Source organism: Parasteatoda tepidariorum, chromosome 3 (genome assembly GCF_982258835.1).
Source record: "Parasteatoda tepidariorum strain Cologne lab strain chromosome 3, Ptep-v5.0, whole genome shotgun sequence".
NCBI lineage: Eukaryota > Metazoa > Arthropoda > Arachnida > Araneae > Theridiidae > Parasteatoda > Parasteatoda tepidariorum.
In genome coordinates, this window is record NC_141757.1 from 82,849,667 (window position 1) to 82,872,436 (window position 22,770).

At 29.7% G+C, this 22,770-nt stretch overlaps 1 protein-coding gene across 9 annotated transcripts in view; it reads right to left on the reverse strand.

Annotated features, from left to right (window-relative positions):
* Positions 1–21,905, reverse strand: part of LOC139425903 (uncharacterized) — a 135,090-nt gene extending 113,185 nt beyond the window's left edge. For 4 of the 9 annotated variants that reach the window (XM_087159690.1, XM_087159689.1, XM_087159691.1 and 1 more), the window contains exons 1-4: positions 21,730–21,896; positions 16,158–16,218; positions 12,026–12,237; positions 3,963–4,023 (exon numbers count right to left, since the gene is read on the reverse strand). In XM_087159690.1, the coding sequence (XP_087015816.1) occupies positions 3,963–4,023; positions 12,026–12,237; positions 16,158–16,218; positions 21,730–21,752 (357 nt within the window). In that variant the 5' untranslated portion in view covers positions 21,753–21,896. Of the gene's footprint in view, positions 1–3,962; positions 4,024–12,025; positions 12,238–16,157; positions 16,219–21,729 lie in introns of all 9 variants that reach the window. The other 5 variants (XM_087159693.1, XM_087159694.1, XM_087159696.1 and 2 more) reach the window with 4 other exon arrangements.
* Positions 21,906–22,770: the final 865 nt, after the last annotated feature.

Genomic DNA, 22,770 nt, shown 5'->3' on the forward strand with positions numbered 1-22,770 from the left:
TATATATATATATATATATATATATATATATATATATATATATATATATATATATATATATATATATATATATATATATATATATATATATATATAAATGTAAATGCCTTGGTTACCATTAATAAAGTCAGTCAAGACATTTAATGATTATGCTTATTCTTTAATGATAACATGAGTCACACAGACTCTTAAATATTTAAGATTGAACCACACAGGTTCCCAGTTTCACACAGAAACGTATTTCAATTAACTAGTATTATAGTCACTTAGAGTCTTAACCACTAAGGTTATCCGTTTCACTTAGAAACTACTCGGACAGACAATTCCAACTGACTCTCTTCATTTACATCAAGCAATAACAAATATGTGCTTATATCTGTTTCATTAGCATCAAAACTTTTGATTAATTTAGATAGATCACTAGATTTAAATGTGTCTGTGGTAGTTACATGAGTTCCATTTTGTTTATTTAAATTATCCGATTTTAATTTCTCAAGTTGAATTTCTTGCGCTAATCTTTCTTTTTCATTAGCTAATCTTTCTTTTTCTAGTCTTTCGGAAACAATTGTTTCTAAGAGGTTTTTCGTTACCTCCTCGTTATATTCTTTACATGAAGTTATACATTTAATTATTTCTATAATTTTTGCTGCAGGGGGCACATCAACAGTTAATTCCTCAGCTAATTTAATCAAGTCCTCCTTTCTAGCTCTCGACAGAAAAGTCATTATTTTATTCTTTAAGATTCAGAAAAAAAGAAAATTCTGTACTCACATGGCGGGGTAGATTCTGACACCAAATGTAAATGCCTTGGTTACCATTAATAAAGTCAGTCAAGACATTTAATGATTATGCTTATTCTTTAATGATAACATGAGTCACACAGACTCTTAAATATTTAAGATTGAACCACACAGGTTCCCAGTTTCACACAGAAACGTATTTCAATTAACTAGTATTATAGTCACTTAGAGTCTTAACCACTAAGGTTATCCGTTTCACTTAGAAACTACTCGGACAGACAATTCCAACTGACTCTCTTCATTTACATCAAGAAAGTTCTATGCCTTTCGTTCAGACGAGCGACATCTGGCGGGATAACATAGAGGTTGCTGTCTCGATTATTACATATATATATATATATATATATATATATATATATATATATATATATATATATATATATATATATATATATATATATATATATATATATATATATATATATATATATATATATATATATATATATATATATATATATATATATATATATATATATATATATATATATATATATATATTTTCTCTTAAGCTCAATTTACAAGCAAATATAATATTTTAGAATTTTTTATTATAAAAAACAGTGTAATAGTTACCGAAAATATCTGTTAGATTATCGGAATTATGTTTGTAGTTAAATATAAATCAATAAAAAAATATTCAAAAATTATTTTTCTTTTCATTTAAAATTAAATATTTATAAATAATTAATTTTATAAATAATTAATTTTACAAATTAAGCAAATTTTAATGAGGAATTCTCATAGATCTAAATAAGTGCAAATTTGTTGTTGTTGTTGTTACACATCCCCCTGGAGAAGGAAGGCCTAGATCAGGTCCAGAAGGCCCCGTCGCGTCAGTTCCCCATATATCTGCAGAAAGTCCCAATCAACCACCAGCTGCTTAAAAGAAGCGCCAAGGCAAAAGAGAAGGTGATCAGGACTAGCAGGTTGTAAGTAGGAACAAGGTTGGAAAGTCTTCTCCCCATCCTGAAATCTTAAACACTTAAGGTGGCCACTACGAAATCTGGCCATGGCCGATTGGAAAGGTCGAGGGCCGCAGCATGTTAATGATAGGCCAGGGCGGTAACCATCATACCACTGATGGGATGGAGTACGGCGCCACACTGGAAGCAAACGATTTTTGCCCAGGGAGTGGATCTCAGTGGGAGTAAGACGGTTCACACAGTCCATAAGAAGATCACAGCCATTCTTGGCGAGCACATCGGCTGTCTCATTGCCATGTACCCCGACATGCGATGGGATCCATTGGAGGCAATTGGTGTCAGTGCAAATTTGAAAAATCATTTATTGGAAATGAGTCGTGATTGGAAAATTTTACTCTTAACGCCGAAAAAGACACCAGTGTTTCATGCTGTTTCATAACCATAAATTATTAAAAAGCTAAATATAATACTTTCATTTATTTGACCTAAATGAATATAAAATAATGAACAAAAATATAAAAATATGCTTAGTAAAACTTTTGCGTCAAAGGGTTATTAGTTGCAAACAGTTGATTGGGTTACGATCATCATTAGATTATAATGCTTCAACTCATTTTTTTTAAAAATTCAGAATAAACTGTATTGTATATTTTTTTAAATAATATTAATGGCATGCGAAAATCGGCTACTTATTTTTAAACATGGAAAAACAAATACTATATTACCAAAACACGATCTTGGCAAGATAAAATTAGCTTGCTCATTAAAATCAACGAGTTATTTTAAAAGGTGGTTCTAAAAACCCATTATTAGATTAATATTTATTTATTTGGTGAGCCGTGGTGGTTCAGGGGATAAAGCTGTCACTTCCCAATGAGCTAACTCTTCGAATCTCAGCGGCAGCTGATTGATACTAATTCTGCTGCCGGCTCGCATCGAACATAGAGCTGACGTAAAATATCCTCAGCTGTGGACGGATCATACGTTAGAATCCCTTTGTCGACTGGCTAACCGTGGCAGATTTGGCTCTCCATGGAATGCAGATGCGGGTTAGTTCTATCAAAAATTCCTTCGCTAAGGCTAGTTCATCCTAATGCATGATTTAGGAGTTCTCTTGTCTTCTGGATCGGGTTTAAAACTACAAGACTACAGAGTTGAACATTGATAGTTGCAAACTCAGAATTGGGTCGGATGTATAACGCCGTTTCTAAAATAAGACAACAACAAAAAAATATTTTTCAAATTAACTTCGCGTAAAATTTCTGTAATTTTAACATTAATTTTGCTCTTACTGTTACATATCAACATTACCACATTTGTCTACATATCATCATTTTATATAAGTAAACCATAGATCAACATTTTATATATAAGTAAACGAAGTGTTAGTAAAAACTCCAATTTAGGCCAAATGGGTTCTGTAAACAGGAAACTAATTCATTTTACAGGGACGGCACCAAATATAGAACGCATATAAAAACATACGTAACAAACTTTTGTCTATTATTGTACCTCAAATATATTCAACATATATTTTAATAATATATACAGTAGAGTCCCGATTATCCGAGCTAATGGGGACCGCAACAAACTCGGATAACTGAAAAACTCGGTTAAAGCGAAGAGTATAAAAACGGAAAGAAAAAGAGAAGGTATAAATGTAATATATTTAAGAAATACAAAATGTATACGAGTATACCACATACAATTCATATTATAATTAAAAAGCTAAAGCTTAATTAAAAACATTTAAAAAGCATACTTTACGAGAATTAAATAGTTTTTACTTAAAAAAAGTCCTTAATCGTTTTTCGTTCTACGTAACTTTGGCGCTTTTATGTAGTAATGTATCGCCTTTTTTAGGGATAACAGGAAGGAAGGTGTCGCCTCTTTTTGTTGTTCGATATATTCAATAGTACATTCGATAGCTTTTAGTCCATCTGTATGAGAGATTTTTATATGTTGATTTTAATAATCACTGTCTTCATCATCTTCGCTAGATTCATTATCATTATTGACGATATTAACGATAATTTCATCAGACCAAGTTGTTGGATTTTGTTTTTCTGAGTGTTTGGAAGATAAAATTCAGATTTATTTTTCAGCGGTTTTTTTAAAAATAAACTAGAACAAAAAAAATCCTTGAAATATTTGATAGCTCGGTTAAAGCGGAAACTCGGATAACCGGGGCTCGGATAATCGGGACTTTACTGTATTAATAAACGATAATACTTACTTCAGTATTGCAAAAGAAGTAACTTCTGGATTGTCCCATGCAAGAATGGTTACCATCCGTCCTTTAAATATAAATAAGGTCACTAAGTATTTTTTTAAAAATTAAAATAAAATTGTACCTAAAAAAAAGGAATCTTTTTTTTGTAATAAAGTCGAAAATGCTAAAATAAATTATAAAAACTTAAGCCATGTATTGAGACTTCAAATGCTGTCTTTCAATGTTGTTATAGTAATAACATTTTTTTCTTGTTCAAAAACAATTGCATATAAATTAACACATTATTACACATTAAAAAATAATTCGTAAAATTTTGATTTCGATGAAAAAGAACTCACAACTTACTTCAAAACATACTAATAGTCATTTTTTATTACCTGATAAAATAAACTTCATTTGCTTTAGAAATATACAAATATGAATTAACAATCGAGACTATTAAAGACTTATTTTATATCTGTATATTTTTAAAGCGAATGAAGTTTTCAATCGGGTAATGTGCTACCTCTTCAGTTTCTTTGGATTATATATTTAACATTCCTTTCTTATTAGGTACCAAATTATCTATATAGTAAATTAATGAAATGGTTTCATTCGTTTCAATATATTTTTCAAATACATAAGAACTTAAAAATCATTATAATAACAATCACTTAAGTATTATTAAAATGAACTATCGCAAATCTACGCCTTTTTTCAAAATTAAAATTTACTTGCTCTTAATATATAATTTTAACACGTTAAATGCCATGGGGGTCACCGGTGACCGGCGATGCCAAGATTGTTAGAAACACATAATTCGAGTAAAATTTTCATTTTTTTATATTTTTATCGTCACTAAAATGTTTTGAAGGAATTAATGCAATATAGAACACACTAAAATAGTCTTATTTATATAAACAGAGATGCCAACTTGCTCCGGACAGCGAATAAATAGTTCCAAGTGGTATTCTTGGTTTAATAAAAATTCAATTCAGTAGAGTTTTATGCACCACTATTTCTAAACAATACGTAGGCTTATATAATTCACTACTTTTTTCAGATATAAGGCTTTTAAAAACAAGCAAAATCTGTAAAATATTTACAATTTAGTTTGTAGTTATTTACCGTTTGGCCAGACGGGCAAGCCATGTAAAATTAACGTGGCATTCATCGTGTTAATAGGAGACTTTTTTCCTCAAAAATCTTACCTCTATGCCACTAGCAAACAAAAAAGTAGGATTTCTTTTGTGCTGGGAGTTAAATAAAGCAGAGAAATGTTTTAGATATGAACCACCATTTCAATACTATTAGTTTAAGTTTTTTTTTCGAATTTTAAATTCTAAAATCTATTTATTATCTTTATTGTAGAAGCAAATACAAAAAAAAAAACTTACCTAAGAGGCCACGTCAAAGTAAAGTAGGTCTAAATATCCAAAGTAAGTTAGGTGCTTTAGGCTGGTAATGAAAAATGCATAAACCATGTAATAAACAAAAGAAAACAAGTTCGGACAAACGATGTTCATTTCAATAACTTGATGTTTTCAATAATTTTAATACAAGAAAGTTTTGAATTTATGTAGCTGGTAAACAGACATGGGATTCTTGAAAAAGATTATGTTAAGTACTATCTGTGCTGGTTGTAAAATAAAGCATTAATAACGTAATTAGTGCAAATAAGCACTAAGCATATTTAAGTAGGTTAGGAAATAGATCGGCAATTAAGTACTATTAATAAATAACGTTGGATTTTATTGAAAGGAATAATAAAATAATGTGGATCGGTGGAGATTTAGACATCCAGTTAGGGTCTAGAAAGAAATCAATTGCTGCCTTGCTACTGGCCATGACTGTTAACATAAATGTAACCAAATGATGACTGTTAACATAAAGGTAACCAAATGATGACTGTTAACATAAAGGTAACCAAATGATGACTGTTAACATAAAGATAACCAAATGATGACTGTTAACATAAAGATAACCAAATGATGACTGTTAACATAAAGGTAATCAAGCCACATTTGAACATAGCTGAGAAAACGGATGTCATTCACTTGAATCATTTTGCAATATAGAACAAGGCAATATATTGAGCAAGGTTTTTCCTAGGTTAGGTTTAAGTTAATAGGTAAGGTAATAGGTTAGGTTTAGCTATAAGTTAGGTTTAGGTTAGTATGTAGGTTATGTTTAGGTTAATAGGTAAGGTTTAAGGTTTGGCTCTGGTAAGTAAAATAACACAAAATTATCCTAATAAGCATGCGTACGATGGAAGCATTCGACATAATTAAGGTTTTATCTTAGCTCTGGTAGTAAAATAACGCATGAAGAGCGTAATAAACACGCATATGTATATTAAATAAATAAAGTTTTATCTTAGCACAGTTAGTAAAATAATGTATGGTGAATGAAAAAAGTACACGTGCGTCAGAATTATTTGAAAAATAAAGCTTTCTTTTGCACTTATAGTAAAATAATGCGTAAAAAACATAATAAGAAAAAAATAAATTATGTCGAAAGTCTAACCAGCATTTCATTATGTTTCTATCTGAAATAAAAAATAATCATAATAAATAGATTCAATTTATTTTCGATGTAATAGAAAAAGAGAAATAGTAGCATAGCCGCCAACTCACTGTTATACTCAAAAGATACGTTTCGGTAACCTAGTTATGTTTGTCTTTTTAGTTTTATTAGATTTATCAATATTCGACTCGCCGTACATCAATATAATTGGATACGTCGCTCATGGATGTCGCGATGACCAAATATTTTGTACTATAGTTTGGAAAAAGCGTCAGAAATCTAATCGGCAAGATCAGGACTGTAGGACGAATGTAGTAAATAATTGATTTTCTCATGTTAGATATAACGAATGCGACACGCTATTTCCGTTCTTAATATAAGATAAAGTTGAAAGACAAGGAATTTAGTTAATCTGAAATATAATAAAGAAGCGAAAAGATATTTTAAAAAAGTATTTAATAAAAAATAATAAACAGCGACATATATGTTAAAGCGAAGAGTTCTACTTACGTATCTGAATGTTGCCACCTTTTTTATATAAATGTTAAACTTTTCTCTGCTGTAATAAAATTAAACTTATGCGAACCTTACATTCAGTCCCGCTCAATGCTAAATGTAGATATTTACATTGAAGAGTAAACATTTAGGTTCTAGGACAGATTTTGTCTAAGTCTTTCAGGCGGGAGTTGATTGCGTCGCAGATCGTAACGGCTCGATATGATGTTCGGGTAATTTTCAGGACCCTGGATGCTTTCTACTGGATCTTGCAATTCAGAAACTGATTCTTCCTATTCTTCCGAGCTCTCTTCTTCTTGGGTGACTGGCGTATCTCGCATGTAATATGGACGAAGATGTTGCACATGAACAACCTTCAAAAGATTATTTCGTTGCTCCATAGACTTGATCTCGTAGCTTGCATGCGATTTTTTTTTAAATATCATGTTATATAGGCTGGAGTGGAGCTGGATTAATGGCCAAGTCTTGGGCTATATGGTTAAGGGTTTTTTATAACCTAGGTACATGCCCAGGGCTTGGAGGAAAGAAGAAAAAAAAAGCTTGCATGCGAAGAGTTAAAAGTTCATCTAAAGTTCCATCCCCTGTTATTTTTATATTATCATTAACTATACGCGATAATAGGTCATTTTCATTTCCATTGGGCGAAAGATTTCTTAAACGCAAGTCTGATTTTAACTGGGCGACAGTTAAATGAGTCAGTCGTTCCACATTCAAGGCATTCAAAACAGAATTCACGTCCGTTGACATCTTGGCGAGAAAAATGCAGCGAATCTGTTTTGTCGACGTCTGTTTGGCGAGAAAAAATCAGTGTGTAATGGAATCCAATTTTCAAATTTTCTTCAGTTAAATGTTATTTTTTGTCAAAATAGGTTTACCTGGGAGAGTTGTAGCCAATGAGGAATTTTTTTCGCTTCGTCAGCAGTCAAAATTTGACGAAAATAATTTAAAATGTAGCGATAGAATAACGTAGCGATGTTTAAAGAATAAGTAGAAAGGTTCTTTTTAAAAAGCCTGCGGCGCCATATAAGATAAAGTTGAAAGACAAGGAATTTAGTTAATATGAAATATAATAAAGAAGCGAAAAGATATTTTAAAAAAGTATCTAATAAAAAATAATAAACAGCGACATATATGTTAAAGCGAAGCGTTCTATTTACGTATCTGAATGTTGCCACCTTTTTTATACAAAAGTTAAACTTTTCTCTGCTGTAACAAAATTAAACTTACGCGAACCTTACATTATAACAATTATTTGACGCTATTAAATACGCCATTTTACATAAAATACAAGAATTCGCGATCGCAACGAACTATAGGGGGCGTTGTTGTATGAGACGGATACCTGCGATTTCTATGTGAACAGTGATTCAGTTACTCTAGAGGCGTCTTTAATGAAGCACGTAGCGTTGCAACGTTCCTTCTTTATTGTGACTAATTAAATTTAAAAAAGAAAAATATTTGATATTCTTTCTTAAGCAAGCGAAAACAAAATGGTATCTCTTTTTATAAGAGAAGGAATATCCACAACACATCGGAAAAATATTTGTACATTAACAGAAAAAAATATGTATATTCTTATAAGAGTTAAAACCTAATGCCCGAGAAATAGTTTTACTATATTTAATGATATAACATGACAGGCCCATTTAAGTTCTATAGTTTTAAGAATCTATACATTCTATAGTTTTAAGAATCGTATTACTTCAAAAATTAAAATGAACAAAAAGTATACATAAACCTCATAATTTTATGAAATTTAATTTTGTAAAAAAAGTTTTTTGACAACAATTTTTATCAAAAAGTTTCAAGTTTCATTAAAAATCATTATTTTGAAACTAAGAAACGTAAAATAAAGAATGCTGACGGAACAAAAACAAAAAAAAACAATTCTTTTTTGTCGCCATTTTTAGTGCTACGAAAATTCGTCTTTGGGATTCGCCAAAAACAAAACAAGATGCAATTTTTTTTTTTTAGAAGATGAATATTTTACCGAAAAAACGAAAATTTACCAATTCCCACGACATGAAACTTTATCTTGATAAACGTACGTTTTGGAAATGTTATTTCATTTGGAATCTTATTTATCAGAGTTCATATGGCGATATGATTGTTTTGAATCTATGCTAAACTCTATATCGGCTCATTTTCCACCGAAATCCGATTGACTACTTTGATTTTAAATAAAGTGTTTTATTTTATGATTTGTCGCAAAAATTTTAAGTGTAGATTGGCGGCACTTAAAAACCGCCAAATCTGTAGCGGCGGTGGCGTTAATAAGTAAGTACCGAATTTTTATTCCATACTTTTCTGAATCATATTACTTCAAACATTAGAATATACAAAAAGTAGACATAAACACATAATATTATACCATTTAAGTTTTGAAAAAAAGTATTTTGACAACAATTTTTATCAAAAAATTATAAACTAAAAAACGGAAAATAAAGAATTCTTAGGATAAAAAACGATTTTAAGAATTCTTTACATTGAAATAAAACTTTCATATTGCTTCTTTTTTTATTATTCTTATAGTTCTTAATCAGACGTAAAAAGCCATTCTGTAGAGAACTATCATCAAATAAGAAAAAACAATATTTACAAGCAAATTTTTTATTATAAAAATCATAACACTTACCAGTTTTATAAATCTGTAGAATTCGAAATTAAATATTCTTCGCTTGAAATTTTTATTTTCAAATAATATATGCATAGATTATCCCTTCATTACTTTTAGATAACATACCACACATCAAAATTTTATAAATGTAAGATCTCGATATGAATTTGAATATGTAGCTTAAAAACAGAATAGCTGAATTCTAGTTGAAATTATTCCTTCAAAACTAAAAAGTACTAACCAAGAAAACGATACAAATTTATTAATAATCAGCACAAATGAATCTATTTCAAGTAGTTCGGATGATTCTTTATTGTTGTTTTACGAATAATATAGATACAGAAATATATACTATTCTATAAAGAAGAACAATATTCCATAACTATATATTATACAGCTCTATGCATATTCTGAATTCTTATTTATTCATTCGAATGACGAAAGCAATGCTGATTTCACTTTAATTTGTAATGAATTGAACACAGAAAAAATTATTTTACCGTAATACACACAATCTGTAACAGCAAGTGATCATGAAATTGGAAGTTATGTTGTTGGTAATAGAAAGATAAAAATTATTGAGAAATTGTTCTTCAAATGCTTGGCGTGTTCTGCTTCAATGTTTGACATGTTCTGGTTAGTTTTTTCAAGAAGTTCTACCTTTTCCTTAGGGAAATTTTGCTTCTTATTTGCTGCTAATGAAATGGCGTACGTCATTGCCAATGGTTTTGTGGGAACTAATGTCCGATATTTTCAGTCTCCCGCTAGATGGCGTACTCGAGAGTTGCGATCGCTAATATTCAAGATATATTCCAGCAAGGGATACAGAAGAAAACTTTTATTGGCTGGGGGAGGGGGGAATAGAATGGATAATGTTACAGCTTCGATCTTGTCCCATCACATTTGAATTTTTTTTTAAATGTAAAGTTAAATGATCGGATTGCCGCTTCTAATGCAATAAATCAGTAAATCAAGCAATAAAAAAAGTTATTAAATAGCTTGTCACCGATTTTTACCATGAGGATTACTGGTTGGAATTATGTAAAAAAACAACAGCTCAAGACTTGTATTTTAAGTGTAACTCCCAGGGTGCCCCTTCAAAAAAAATTAATCAAAAGAAAACAAATGGACTTACCCAAAAGGCTTTGTCTAAACCTCAAAAGATCTCTCTCTGTGAGTAAAATAACATGAAAATAAAGAAATCAGAACACAAATAAACAAGTTCGAAAGACAACTGACCGTTTCAACAGCTTTTCTATGTATTTTTTTTAAATATTAGGTTTAAATCTCTATTTCTGTCATGATAAAAAAAAATGAACGTAATTCAAAAAAGGAAGAAAAAAAACTCACCAGATACCCAGGCAGTATCCAAAAGAATACGATTCTCTTCGTGCTGGTAGTAAAATATCAAAGAAACAAAGTAATAAGCAAAAATAAACATGTTTTAAAGACCGACACCAATGGTAATCCATATATAATTTGAAAATACATCTTTAATATTATGTTTAAACAAGATTTGTATAAATCCGCTTTCACCAAAAGAAACGCTCAGTTTTTTGTAACTTTCACCGCCCTAAGTCACCTAGTTGTCTTATACGTTACGATTACCTCTATTTCGATTCATGCTTGAACAGCATACTTAAGTTAAAAAAATACAGTACAAACGGGCAGTACACTCTCAAATGAAATATCTGTTAAAAAAGATAACAATTTTCTTTATCTACTTCAATAGAACAGGTATCAAATAATAAGATTCTTACCTTGTTCTTCTACCCGGGTCGGAACGTATCTATATAAAATCAAATGAGTGACCACAAACTCAATAAGAGACTCCTTCGAATGGTTAACATATGTATATTAACAGCAGTAAACACTACAAAAACAACATGATGTCTCCAACGACAGTAACAAAATCAAACTAACTAAAAATTATTGTTCTTAGATAGTTCTAAGTCTCGTGGCGCCATCTATTGGTTCGTTTTCTGTGAAAAGGAAAATGAATGGTATTTTGTTTTTGACAATATCTTTGAATTTCATTAGAAACTTCAAGCTGGAAAAGCCACAGATTTAAGTTAAACTACCATAAAATCATCAAGTAATTGATTCGTAAACCACTAAAGAATTATAAAGAATAAATTAGTTTCAGCCAGTTCGCATATCTAGATGGCAGAGAGTAAGATCTGTTGCTAGATCTTGCTTTGCCAGGATATGCCAGGAAGCAAGATTTGTTGCTAGATCTTGCTTTGCCAGGATATGCCAGGAAGCAAGATTTGTTGCTAGATCTTGCTTTGCCAGGATATGCCAGGAACCAAGATTTGTTGCCAGATCTTGCTTCCTGAATTACATAACAATTCCATCACTATAAAAATAACTAATTGTTTATTGAAGTTCGCATTTGAGGGAAGGAATTTATCCAATTCTTTGATACCTGACATCCAGACATTTTCTATCTTGGGAATAAACTCCTCCACCACAACTTCTGGAGCATTCACTGGTTATCGTCCATGGCCCCCATGGCCCATATTCCGGTATTCTCTGTGGTTGGGCCACAAATGTACGATTTTGCACAGCTGTCTGTGGTTGGCGAATTTTTGTTGAATATATTTGTCTCTTAAGCCTCCGGTGATTAGTTAAAGTTGTCTGGAAAAAAATGTTTCTTTAATAATTTGTCATTAACGTTTCAAGTATTATAATTACTCAAAGCTCTTTAAATCATAATACTTTACTAAATATTGTTTGAGTTGGTTTAATGCGATACAGTACGTAAAAAATTCTATTTTATATGAAAAAAATACAAAATTTGAGCGAATTCGGTTGAATAGTTCCATGAGAAATCAAATTTTAAAAATGTCGTTCGCTTAAAATTAAATTGCTCGGAAACTGTTTGACCGATTTTCTTCAAATTTTGTATTTTGCTATATAAAATTACTTTTGTTAAAATAATAAAAAAAAAATTTATTCCTCACAATTCAAATATTTTTTTGACTATTATTAAATGAAGTAATAAAAAACAATAATTATTTAAAATTATTTTTTTGCATAATATTATCTTTTGATAAACGAATTTTATGATAGCAAGCAAAAGTTTCTCAATATACTTAAAAAGTTTTTGAGATTTAGCAAAATATGCAAAAAGTAAAATTAAAAGGTCTAACTTAGACAGCTCTCCTGATTAAACTATTGGGACCAACCATATTTGCCAGATTCGGCTACCTTCTCCCTATTGTTTAGAATAAGGAAACAAATTCCACCAAAAAAAGGCATGTTTAGAGAAAGTACGTTTTAGAGTTTGATTTCGTTTGACTTAAGATATCATCACAATTTAAAATTTGTCTGAGTTGTAAAATCCCAATAAATTAATAATCGCATCACATAGCGCAACTGATTTCCTATTCTTTTAACAATAAAAAGGGATCATTTATGAAAAATTTATGGAACGGATTTCTTATTCTTGTAATAATAAAAAGTGTCAATATATGGAAAATTTATCGAACTGATTTCTTATTATAAATAGTAATAAATAGAAATTCGTTATATTTTTTTTTTGATCAATACTTTTAAAGATGGGTTATTTTTTCAGCGGAAATAGTTCACCTATTTCATCAATAGATGGCTGCACTGGTTAGCTCTGCTTATTTTCGAATTCTTGTTAGTGTTTCTGGTGTATAACATGATTTGCCTCCAGGTGGCACCACCTATGTATTTAAGTTTATTTATATTTAATTAGCATTGTCTTATCCCCTTCATAATGTATTATTTAATTAGTGACTGTTTTTATAATGGAACTTTTTTTTTGTTGTGACGTTAACTGGTTGCGCTGTTGCTCGTGGGATGAAAACGGGTCAGTCTGAGATTCATTCGCCTTGCTGACACGAGAATAAAAAGGTGGTGAAGAATGGCTGAGAGATGATGGACTAAGACGAAACCGCTGAGAGGATGACGAATTAAAGCCGGAGTCGCTGAAAAAATGGACTAGGCCGGAGCCCCTGAGTGGATGAGCGGGAGTTTTGAGCAAGGTTAAGCCGAAGCCGCTAAGTTGATGACTGAAAGTGATGAGCTGAGTTCCGGAGCGGCTAATGTTCGAATCTGTTTGCCGATCCAGAGCGTCCCAATGCTGAAAGTCTGTTATCCCACAAGTGCTAACTGCCGTACTAGAGGGAAGCCCAAAGAAGTTGGAGTGCTGTCTCTCAGAAGATGGAATGTTGACATTGATCCCATAGCTGAAAGCCCTTATATAACAAGACGGAAAAGTGCAAAAACTGGTACGAAAGAAATTTCCTTGAAGCATTTTTTTGAGAAAAATAAAATTTCTGTAACTATCAAGATTTCTTTTATAATTTTAGTATATATATATAAAACTGCATATTTTCATGGATAATGTAGATATTGTTGAATAGTTTTAAAAAGAATAAGTTAACTCCTCCCGAAAACTAGTTATAACCGAAATAGTTTTACTACCAGCCTTTCCTCTTTTCCGTCTCGCTTTCACCCCTGACTGATCCACGAGTCTGGCGGCAATACCGGTGGGCGTTCCAGGGATTTGGTCCGAATTTTGATTTGAATTTATAAACTCTTAAGTTCGCTTTTAGTACAGTTGTAAAAGAATAATTTACCCTGATTTTTCATTGTTTCTACTATATTCTAAGATATATTGTTGTAAGATAAGCTTTTAATTTTTAATCGATCGTGTTTGCAGGATTCAGAGAATATATTGTGATCTATATTTTTAATTGATTTTAGTAGATTTTAAGATAAGTGTGCCTTTTATTCTTAATTGTTTTTTCTGGACTTGGAGGAATAGAATATTGAGCCTTAGATTTTTAATTGCATTTTAGTGAAAAGATAATTTTGTGATGGTAAATTTTAAACGTTAAATAACGTACAATTTGGAAATATGTGATATCTACTTGAATAGCATTTGGAAATGTTTTGAGTGTGTTTTTGTTTGAAAATTTGAGTTTCAATAAAATTGGTTGTAAATGGTAAATCTTTTAAGTAATTCCTTTGTTGAACCTGGGTAACTCCGTTACCAAAGTTAGTTTATTGATCATAGCATAATCAAAGTTTTAAGGGTGACAGTACAGTAATAATAAAAAGTGTCAATTTATCAAACAATTAAAGAACTAATTTCTTATTCCTGTCATAATGAAAAGAGCGGATTTATAGAAAATGTTCTAAGAAATTGAAGAAACATACAAGCATGTAACCTTTTTTTGGAATGAAGTATTCACTTTTCATTAATTTGATAAGATAAATTTTTTTCTCCCAAAATTCATGATCTAAATTCCTTTTTTCTTTGTCATTTTTTGGCGTTTATATTCTAGTTTTCACAAAATAACATAGTTTTTTTTAACAAATTTTACAACGATACAACGGATGGCGATTTAGAAGTTAGGAAATCACGATTTAACAACTATTTAGAATTGCTCAAAACAAAAAAAAAGGTAAAACTGAAAACTTATAATAAACTTGGTACAAAACATGGCACTTTAAAACAACTGTACACAAGGAATGATTTTACTGTCTGTAAGGAAGTTTTTATTTCAGAGAATGAAATAATTGTAAAAAATATAGTAAAAGTGTAATTGTAGACGGAAGTGCAACTCGAGTCGTTGCAAATGTAAAAAGTAAAAAAAACTTTGTAATTCCAAATGTCACTTTAGCGTTCCCTGACAAAATAAGTAATTAGTTTAAAAGAAACGTAATATTTTAGTTCAAAGTAGTTATGTATTTCTATTTTTTTTTAAAATGATGTGATGAAAATTAAAGTAATATCCTACACTAATGGTTTTCTTTAAGTGCCCCTGCCCGATATACCCTACCCGGTATACCTTACCATTTACCCGGATGCTGTTTTTTTTTTTTAGGTTAAGTGCCTCTACCCGGTATAGGCTGTACCAGCTGTAACCAAACCATAAGCTGTTTCAGCATACTTCTCAGTGTCTGCAAATGCAGTTAAAAATTTCCTCCCGCATTGTAAGTCACACCGAATGCAATACGAGTTTGCGATTTTGACCAAAATAAGTGGTCATTTTTAATTTTGACAATTTGTATTCATAATAACCGGATTTATCACTCACTCTAACCGTAACACATATACAAAGTGGCACACCCATTTGTCTCAATGCTATAAAAACCGTTTAATCGCATTTACTAAACTAGGTTATTATTAATAGGTTATTATTAATAATAACCAAAAAAAGCGGTCATTATTAATAATGATCGGTAATTATTAACAATAACCGGATTTTTCACTTTTGCCGTAAGTTATACATATGACAAACAATTCAAACCCTAAAAAAACATGCGTACATGGATTCAAGAAATTGTGCGGTCAAATTTTTGCGTGAAATTGAATATACGTAAAATCTACTTATTAAATGAGCAATATAAGTTTTGAGCAGTTTATTTTTTTGGCATTGCTTTTTAAGCTTTTTATTTTTCTGACCATTACTTTTCATGCTTCTTTCAAAATTCGCCTAAGTGCTGTAAAAGAATGTGTTTTTAATGAAACATAACTGACCTCTGTGTTATAAAGTGACAAAGTAAAAGTAATTTACCTGTGTCAATGGAAATACTACTGTATTACAATAGAATAAAATGACTAGAGTACAAAGTAACCTAAAAAGAGATTAAAATATAATTAAAGAAAAATACTCAAATGGTGCATTTTATTAAATAATCTATTCAAAATTAATTTTTTTATATACTTTCATTTATTAATTTAATATGTTATAAGCATTAGTCTTTTTACTACATTTCATTAAGCGTTTATTTTGTATATCACCATTATCGAAACAACATGGCCAAATAAATATTTTTTTTTTAATTTGGTGCATAAATTAAAACTTTAAAAAGTTTTGAAAGAAAGAAATGCGAATTTTAATTTTGAATGGAGAGCAAATTTTGCAAGTTTATACATTACGTGCAAGTTACTATTTTGCAATTCCCATCCTTAATAATCATTCTGAGATTCCTTGAAGAAAATAAATTTCAAAACTTGCGTTTCAAAGAATGGCAAATTAATATTTGAATGATAAAACGAAAAGTAAATGTTATCAAAATCTGACGAACTATTAGCGGAATCAGTCAGAAAAAAATTGGAATTAAAATTTAAAAGCAGCTTATCAGATGAATTAAAAGAGAGTCGTTTGTGGATTCGGATGATTTCGACGCCATCTTCCTTCTGAGTGTCACTAAATGCCAGATCTTTGACCTAATCTTTGACCAAGTCTTTAACCAAATCTTGAATCTTTGACTTTGATTGTCAAATCTTGACTTAAAAGGAAATGTATAAATCAGGAAAAACCTTTACGACAAACCAATTAAATTAAATACTAATTTAATTTAATTGGTTTGTTTTTATTTTTATTAGTGCTTTTTTCGATGTTAACAAAACTCATCTGATACAAGCAACTTACTTGTAACAACTTGCTGCAAAGCCCTGTGATCAGTATCAACTTTTTGTGGCAAAATTCGATATTTAATGATTTAAATAAACAATTTTGTTCTTTTAACTGCTTAATTAATTGCTCGCTCACCGTTCTAGTGCTGCGAAAAGGGACTTTCTTTTTATTTGCCCGTACCTTACTTGGGCTGTATATATTTTTTTACACCAAATCATTGCCTTGCCCGATTCTTTCACATTTTTCTTTTTACTTTGCAGTGTTTCTAATGTTGTTTATTTTTACAGCCACTTGCCAATGCAAAGCGTGTCTGCTTGGGAAACCATGCGAATTTAAGGTGGAGGGTGTGTTTCTCGTTTTTCAGTGGCGCCATCTATAGCCAAGAATACAATCTCAGCCACACACATCATAGCACGTTTTACAAGTAGGACCCATACATACATCCATTCATTCCTCTACAGAACAAAATTTTGACCCTAATCAGAGAACGATCTATCAGTACTCCTAGAGGTATTGATTTGATATGGAAACTTAGAGGACTTTGAGACCCTTACAGATTTAAGGTGCACCAGTCACCATTTAATGCACGGGGTTTTTTCGGCAGGCAGGATTCGAACTCCCGTTCCCCCAAACACGAGTCTAAAGTCCTACCAACCAGGCAATCCCGGCCTCCTATTTTATTATAGATGTATCTAGCAATCCAAGTAAATTGGATAGTTAAACTATTTTCAGAGCAGGTTATTACCGATTTTCATCTGGCAGGAAAAACGAAACTGTAAAGTGTTTAATCTGCATTGAATATCGCATTTGTAAGGAGAGAATTTGCAATTTACTATCAAATAATTTGTGAATTGCATCACAAAAAACATGTGCGATGTTCTTTGGTTATGTTTTTTTAAATTTTTTTTAAGGCTGGATTTAAGGAAGCGTAGGACAGACTTCCGTTAGATATCGGGCAGCTTACTTCCAGCCATGTGAGTCACACAAGGATGATGTAATTATTACTTTGTAATGAAAATTTTTAGATAGGAAATTGGTTCGTCTATTAATTTCAAGTCAATTACATCATGGTTTCCTTCATTAGCGTTCTGAAACAAGCCCATTCCATCATTTAGTATTGTCACAATTAAATGCATTAAGAGATGTAAAAGAATCGAGCAGTTCTAATAATTTTTTTGCTACCATAAGTCTTGATGTCACTTACGGTAGTAACTTCCATTAATTTAAAAAAAATTTATTAAAAACGTCACTTTTTAATATTTTTAAAAAAATAAATTCCTAAAACTTTTTAAAAATTAGATTTAGAGTAAATGATGATACAAAGACTTACTTTCACAAAAAAATTATTAGAACTGCTCGAATTTTATTAACTTCTTAATGTTGTTTTTTTCTCAAAGTTTGCGGATACATCAATCGTAAATGGCGGAATTGCCCTATCTTATCATTAATTTGGCTTTAAATTAATTGAGTGCTCATTTAAGCAGAAGTCGCAGCAAAAATTCAAGCAGACTAACAAATTTTTAATATTTTTTCTTTCACTTCTGTATTTTTTTTCTGTAATAATAGCTCATACAAGTTGTTTGCTATTAAGTATAGCTATTTCTGAATCTTTTAAATATTTGTATTTAATAATCCTATACGTATTTTTTAATTTAAATAAAGAAAAAAAATTCTAATTCATATGCAATATATAATACGTTGCAGAAGCATTTGTAGAGCTTTTGTTTGTAAATCCCTGACATTAACTAAACTTAATATATGTTTGAAATAATTGTTTTAAAGTCTTGTAGTTTTTTGTGGTACTTACCAAAATTTAATGAAATGTAGGAAAGGAATTTCAGGGCATTCAAAAAGAAACATTTCTGTTTTGTTTTGTCAATAAAGCTAAGAAGTGAAAATGAAACCATTACTGTCGAAAAAACTATAGTGTCCTTTGAGAAACGGATAATCGTAATTATTTGTTTATTTGTTGACTAATTAAGGGAATAAATCTCTTAGAAATTTACAGATTACGATGTCTGTAAGATGAAAAACTCTGGCTCGAAAATTAATGTCTTTGACTAGTAGTTTAAAAAATTTTTCGTTAAGTCTTGAAAAAATTCAAGAATATGAGTTAAAATCAGTAGTTAATCACGGTGTGTCTTATTTACGTATAGAATTTATTTATTTCAGGGTTAAGATTGTTGATTTTTTTCAGAATCTGCCCTGTGTCTGGCTATCTTTATCCTATGAGAAAGGTTTTCTTCAATTCTTGGTTTTACAACCTTAGTAAGCATTGCATTAAAGTCAGAACTTTTTCTTATTTATGATATAGTCCCTACTAAAAAAAACTAGATATTTCGAATCTTTTATATCTGTACTACATTGAAAATAAATCGAATAATGAGTTTTATACCAGCCATTTAAATCGAGAGCTTTCTTGTAGAAATGTATGAATATTCTCTAAAAAAAATTTTATTGTGAAATGTATTCGTAGTTTTCGGGATGTGTTTGAAATCAAATTTAGCATTACAGTTTAAATTGAACTGTCAATGTATCACATTTAATTTTTTTAAAAAAGCAATCTATGCAAAAGTAAACAAATAGCAATAAAAACGTTAGCATTTTGATTTAGTATTGTACAAAAAATTCTTCTACCTACTTTTTTTGCTATTAATATGCGTTTGTGTAATCAAACGATTTTTGAATTTTTCTTACTGAATGTGTAACAAACTTAAGTTAAAGTTCTAGTATTTTATACTGCTGTTCAACGCTTCAAAAGACATAAAAATAGTTATATCACTTCTCAATATCATATTTTTAAAGTTAATAGAAAAATATTTGAAATGTGTCTGTTGTAAACTTACCTATGGAATGACAGTTTTAAAGACTGCTTATGGTTGCAAAAGAATACTTTCTTTAACCCGAAACTTTATTTTTTGGAATACATTTAAATGTACTTCAAAATCTTGATTTTTAATGAAATACAACGTGATTTAACTGGTACAATACGCTTTTACTACTTATTCAATTTATAGATAAAAAATAATAACTGCAAGTAATAGAAATAGTTAGCAGAAAACTATAATTAGGAAAAATAGATTTAAAAATGTACGCATATGTGTTATTTTTAAATTTGCTCAATTAGTTTAAGAATGAGGTAACATTTTCGTAACGTGAAAAATTTTTTTCAGAAGGTCTTGCTTTATTAAGAGATTATCCTAATCTTTTCATAAATAAAGCATAAATTCCTATCCCCCCCCCCGTCTGCATTCATAATTTAGTGCGTGACAATATAACATCGCAATTTATTTTAGCAATTAAAGCTGATTTATTGTTTAGATTTGCTTTTTAAACAAAACTACTTTCTCTTTGTTTTAAAAATAATGAAATTTAATTATAAAAATAGCAATAATGAAAACGTCATTCGTTTTTTAATCATTTTCATTTTGAAAGTGGTTTTTTTTTTTTAAAAAATATTTTCTTAACATATACTGATATTGTTAAGTAGTTAAAAAAATCTTCAGATTTTTTTTTAAATGTTGCAGTTGAGTTACTACTAACGTAGGAGACGGAGAATCTGAATTTGGAGAAAACTATGTTTGGAACAAGGAGGAAAAGATATCCAAGCAAGGAATTTCTATGATACTATTAATTTTTCTCTTTTTCATTAAAATATAATATATATCTATATTTTTATGACAAACAATTTTATGTATAGATTAAAGTTCACTTTTAAGATAAAATTTGATTTAATATATATAGAAACCTATAACCTGTGATAAAGGATATTTTTTTTTAAAAAAAAAAGAATATTTGCTTATAGAAATTATAACAAAATATATTTTCATGAAAATAATTATTTTAATACCTTAAAATTATAACGATCAAATAATTATAGTTTAAAATTTTGACATGTGATCTAAGCCAGAATTCTGAATTCAAGAAAAATATTTCTTTTATTTCCCAATTTATGTAGGCCGTATTTTAAGGTGCATCAATATCAATCAATTTAAAACTAAAAAAAATCCATGAAATCCAATTCAATGCATTGAAATGCAAAAATGATGCTTTAAAAGAAAAAGAATGCTTTTAAAAATATAATTTTAATTTTATTGCGTCTTTTATCTAAAATAAAACAATCGGAGAAAATAATCTTATATTGTAACTTAAATCACTCCTAATAAAATTGCTTTAAATGTAACAATGACGGCAGAAAACCAAGAAAAAATGCGGTAAAATACCGAATCCCAATTAAAGAAAATAATTCCATTTTACTAATATGTGTTCACACATTTCGAAGAAAATAATATTTTAAATTATAAAATATATCCCTTTGCAAATAAGAATCTTCAATATTCCCAATTAATACATTGAAATGCAAAATTGATATTTTTTAAAGAAAAAACTATTTCCTTTATTGAAAATAACATTTAAAATGCACAATTTTACATTAAGTTATTATTACTTTGTCAAATATTTGCATTTACTTTTAACAATTCTATTAGTTTAAAGAGTTAAAGCAATTTAAGGTTATCGATATAAAATTATCTATACACAAGAATTTAGATATATACATTATCTAAGTACAAAAACAATGAAAAATAAGTATTCCATCTAAATGATTTAAATAGCAAATTTTATCTAAATCGTAAAGCCATCTGAAAACAATTTTTCTTTTACACCGCAATGAAAATTTACCATCGGAAAAAGAAGAAAAAAACATTATATAATAGCAAAGACTTACCTACAACCTCCTGAATCACACATCTTGAACGAACTATGGAACTGAGAAAAATAATGACCAGTCCACAACTTCCAGTTCCAGTCCGGAAGAAGGTGTGATCGGTAGTCTCAGACGAAATTTTAAATTTTAATGACATGACTAATAGCTCTGCTTCCTTTGTCTGTCTCTGATTGCCTTACTGTTTTTTTTCTCGTAAACACTAACACTTGTTGTTTCTGGACAGTTTCGTTGAAATCCCCAAAACACGGAGGTGATATTAGTTTGATGATCAGAACTTCATAAATAATAAAATATATGAAATGCGTGATATTATATCTGTAATTTTTTCTCTAATGCCGAGGCAAATAACAGTTTTAAGTTGACGATAAAAATCAAGTTTGAAATTGTATTATGGATTAAGTAGATATGGTTTGATCTTTCCAGGCAAATCAGTATCACTGTTTATTAATTTACTCAGTTGTTAAATAATTGTGAAATTTTTAAATTGTATTCTCTTAAGTAACGGTATTATGATGTTTGTACCTCCTTGATTATTCAAAGTCACTATTTATTGATTTACTAGATCAGGGATGGGCAAACTTTTTTGGTCGAGGGCCAAAAATCGAGAAAAAAAATGTTTGATGGGCCAAGTAAAAACTTCAAAATTTAAAAAAAAAAAAAAAAAAAAAAAAAAAAAAAAAAAAAAAAAAAAAAAAAAACGATATTTAAGTTTTAATTTAAATATTTCGCAAGATGAATGAAATTGAGATTTCATTTTTAAAAGTTCCTTATATTGAGGTTTAAAGTGAGATGTGCTTATTTTAAGGAACAAGGCTAAATGCTTTTCTGTTAGTCTACTTCTGATTTTCTAAGGTTCATAGTTAAAAACTCTTGTTCACATATATAAGATTAAGCAAACATAGCACTGATTTTCAGGGCATGAAATATTAAATTTTGGAAACTAGCTTTTGGTAATGATTTGTAAAACTCAAGCTTTGGCATATTTAGAAACAACTGCTTCAGATGATTGTTAGATTGACCGCTCGTTGGAGCTTAAAATGT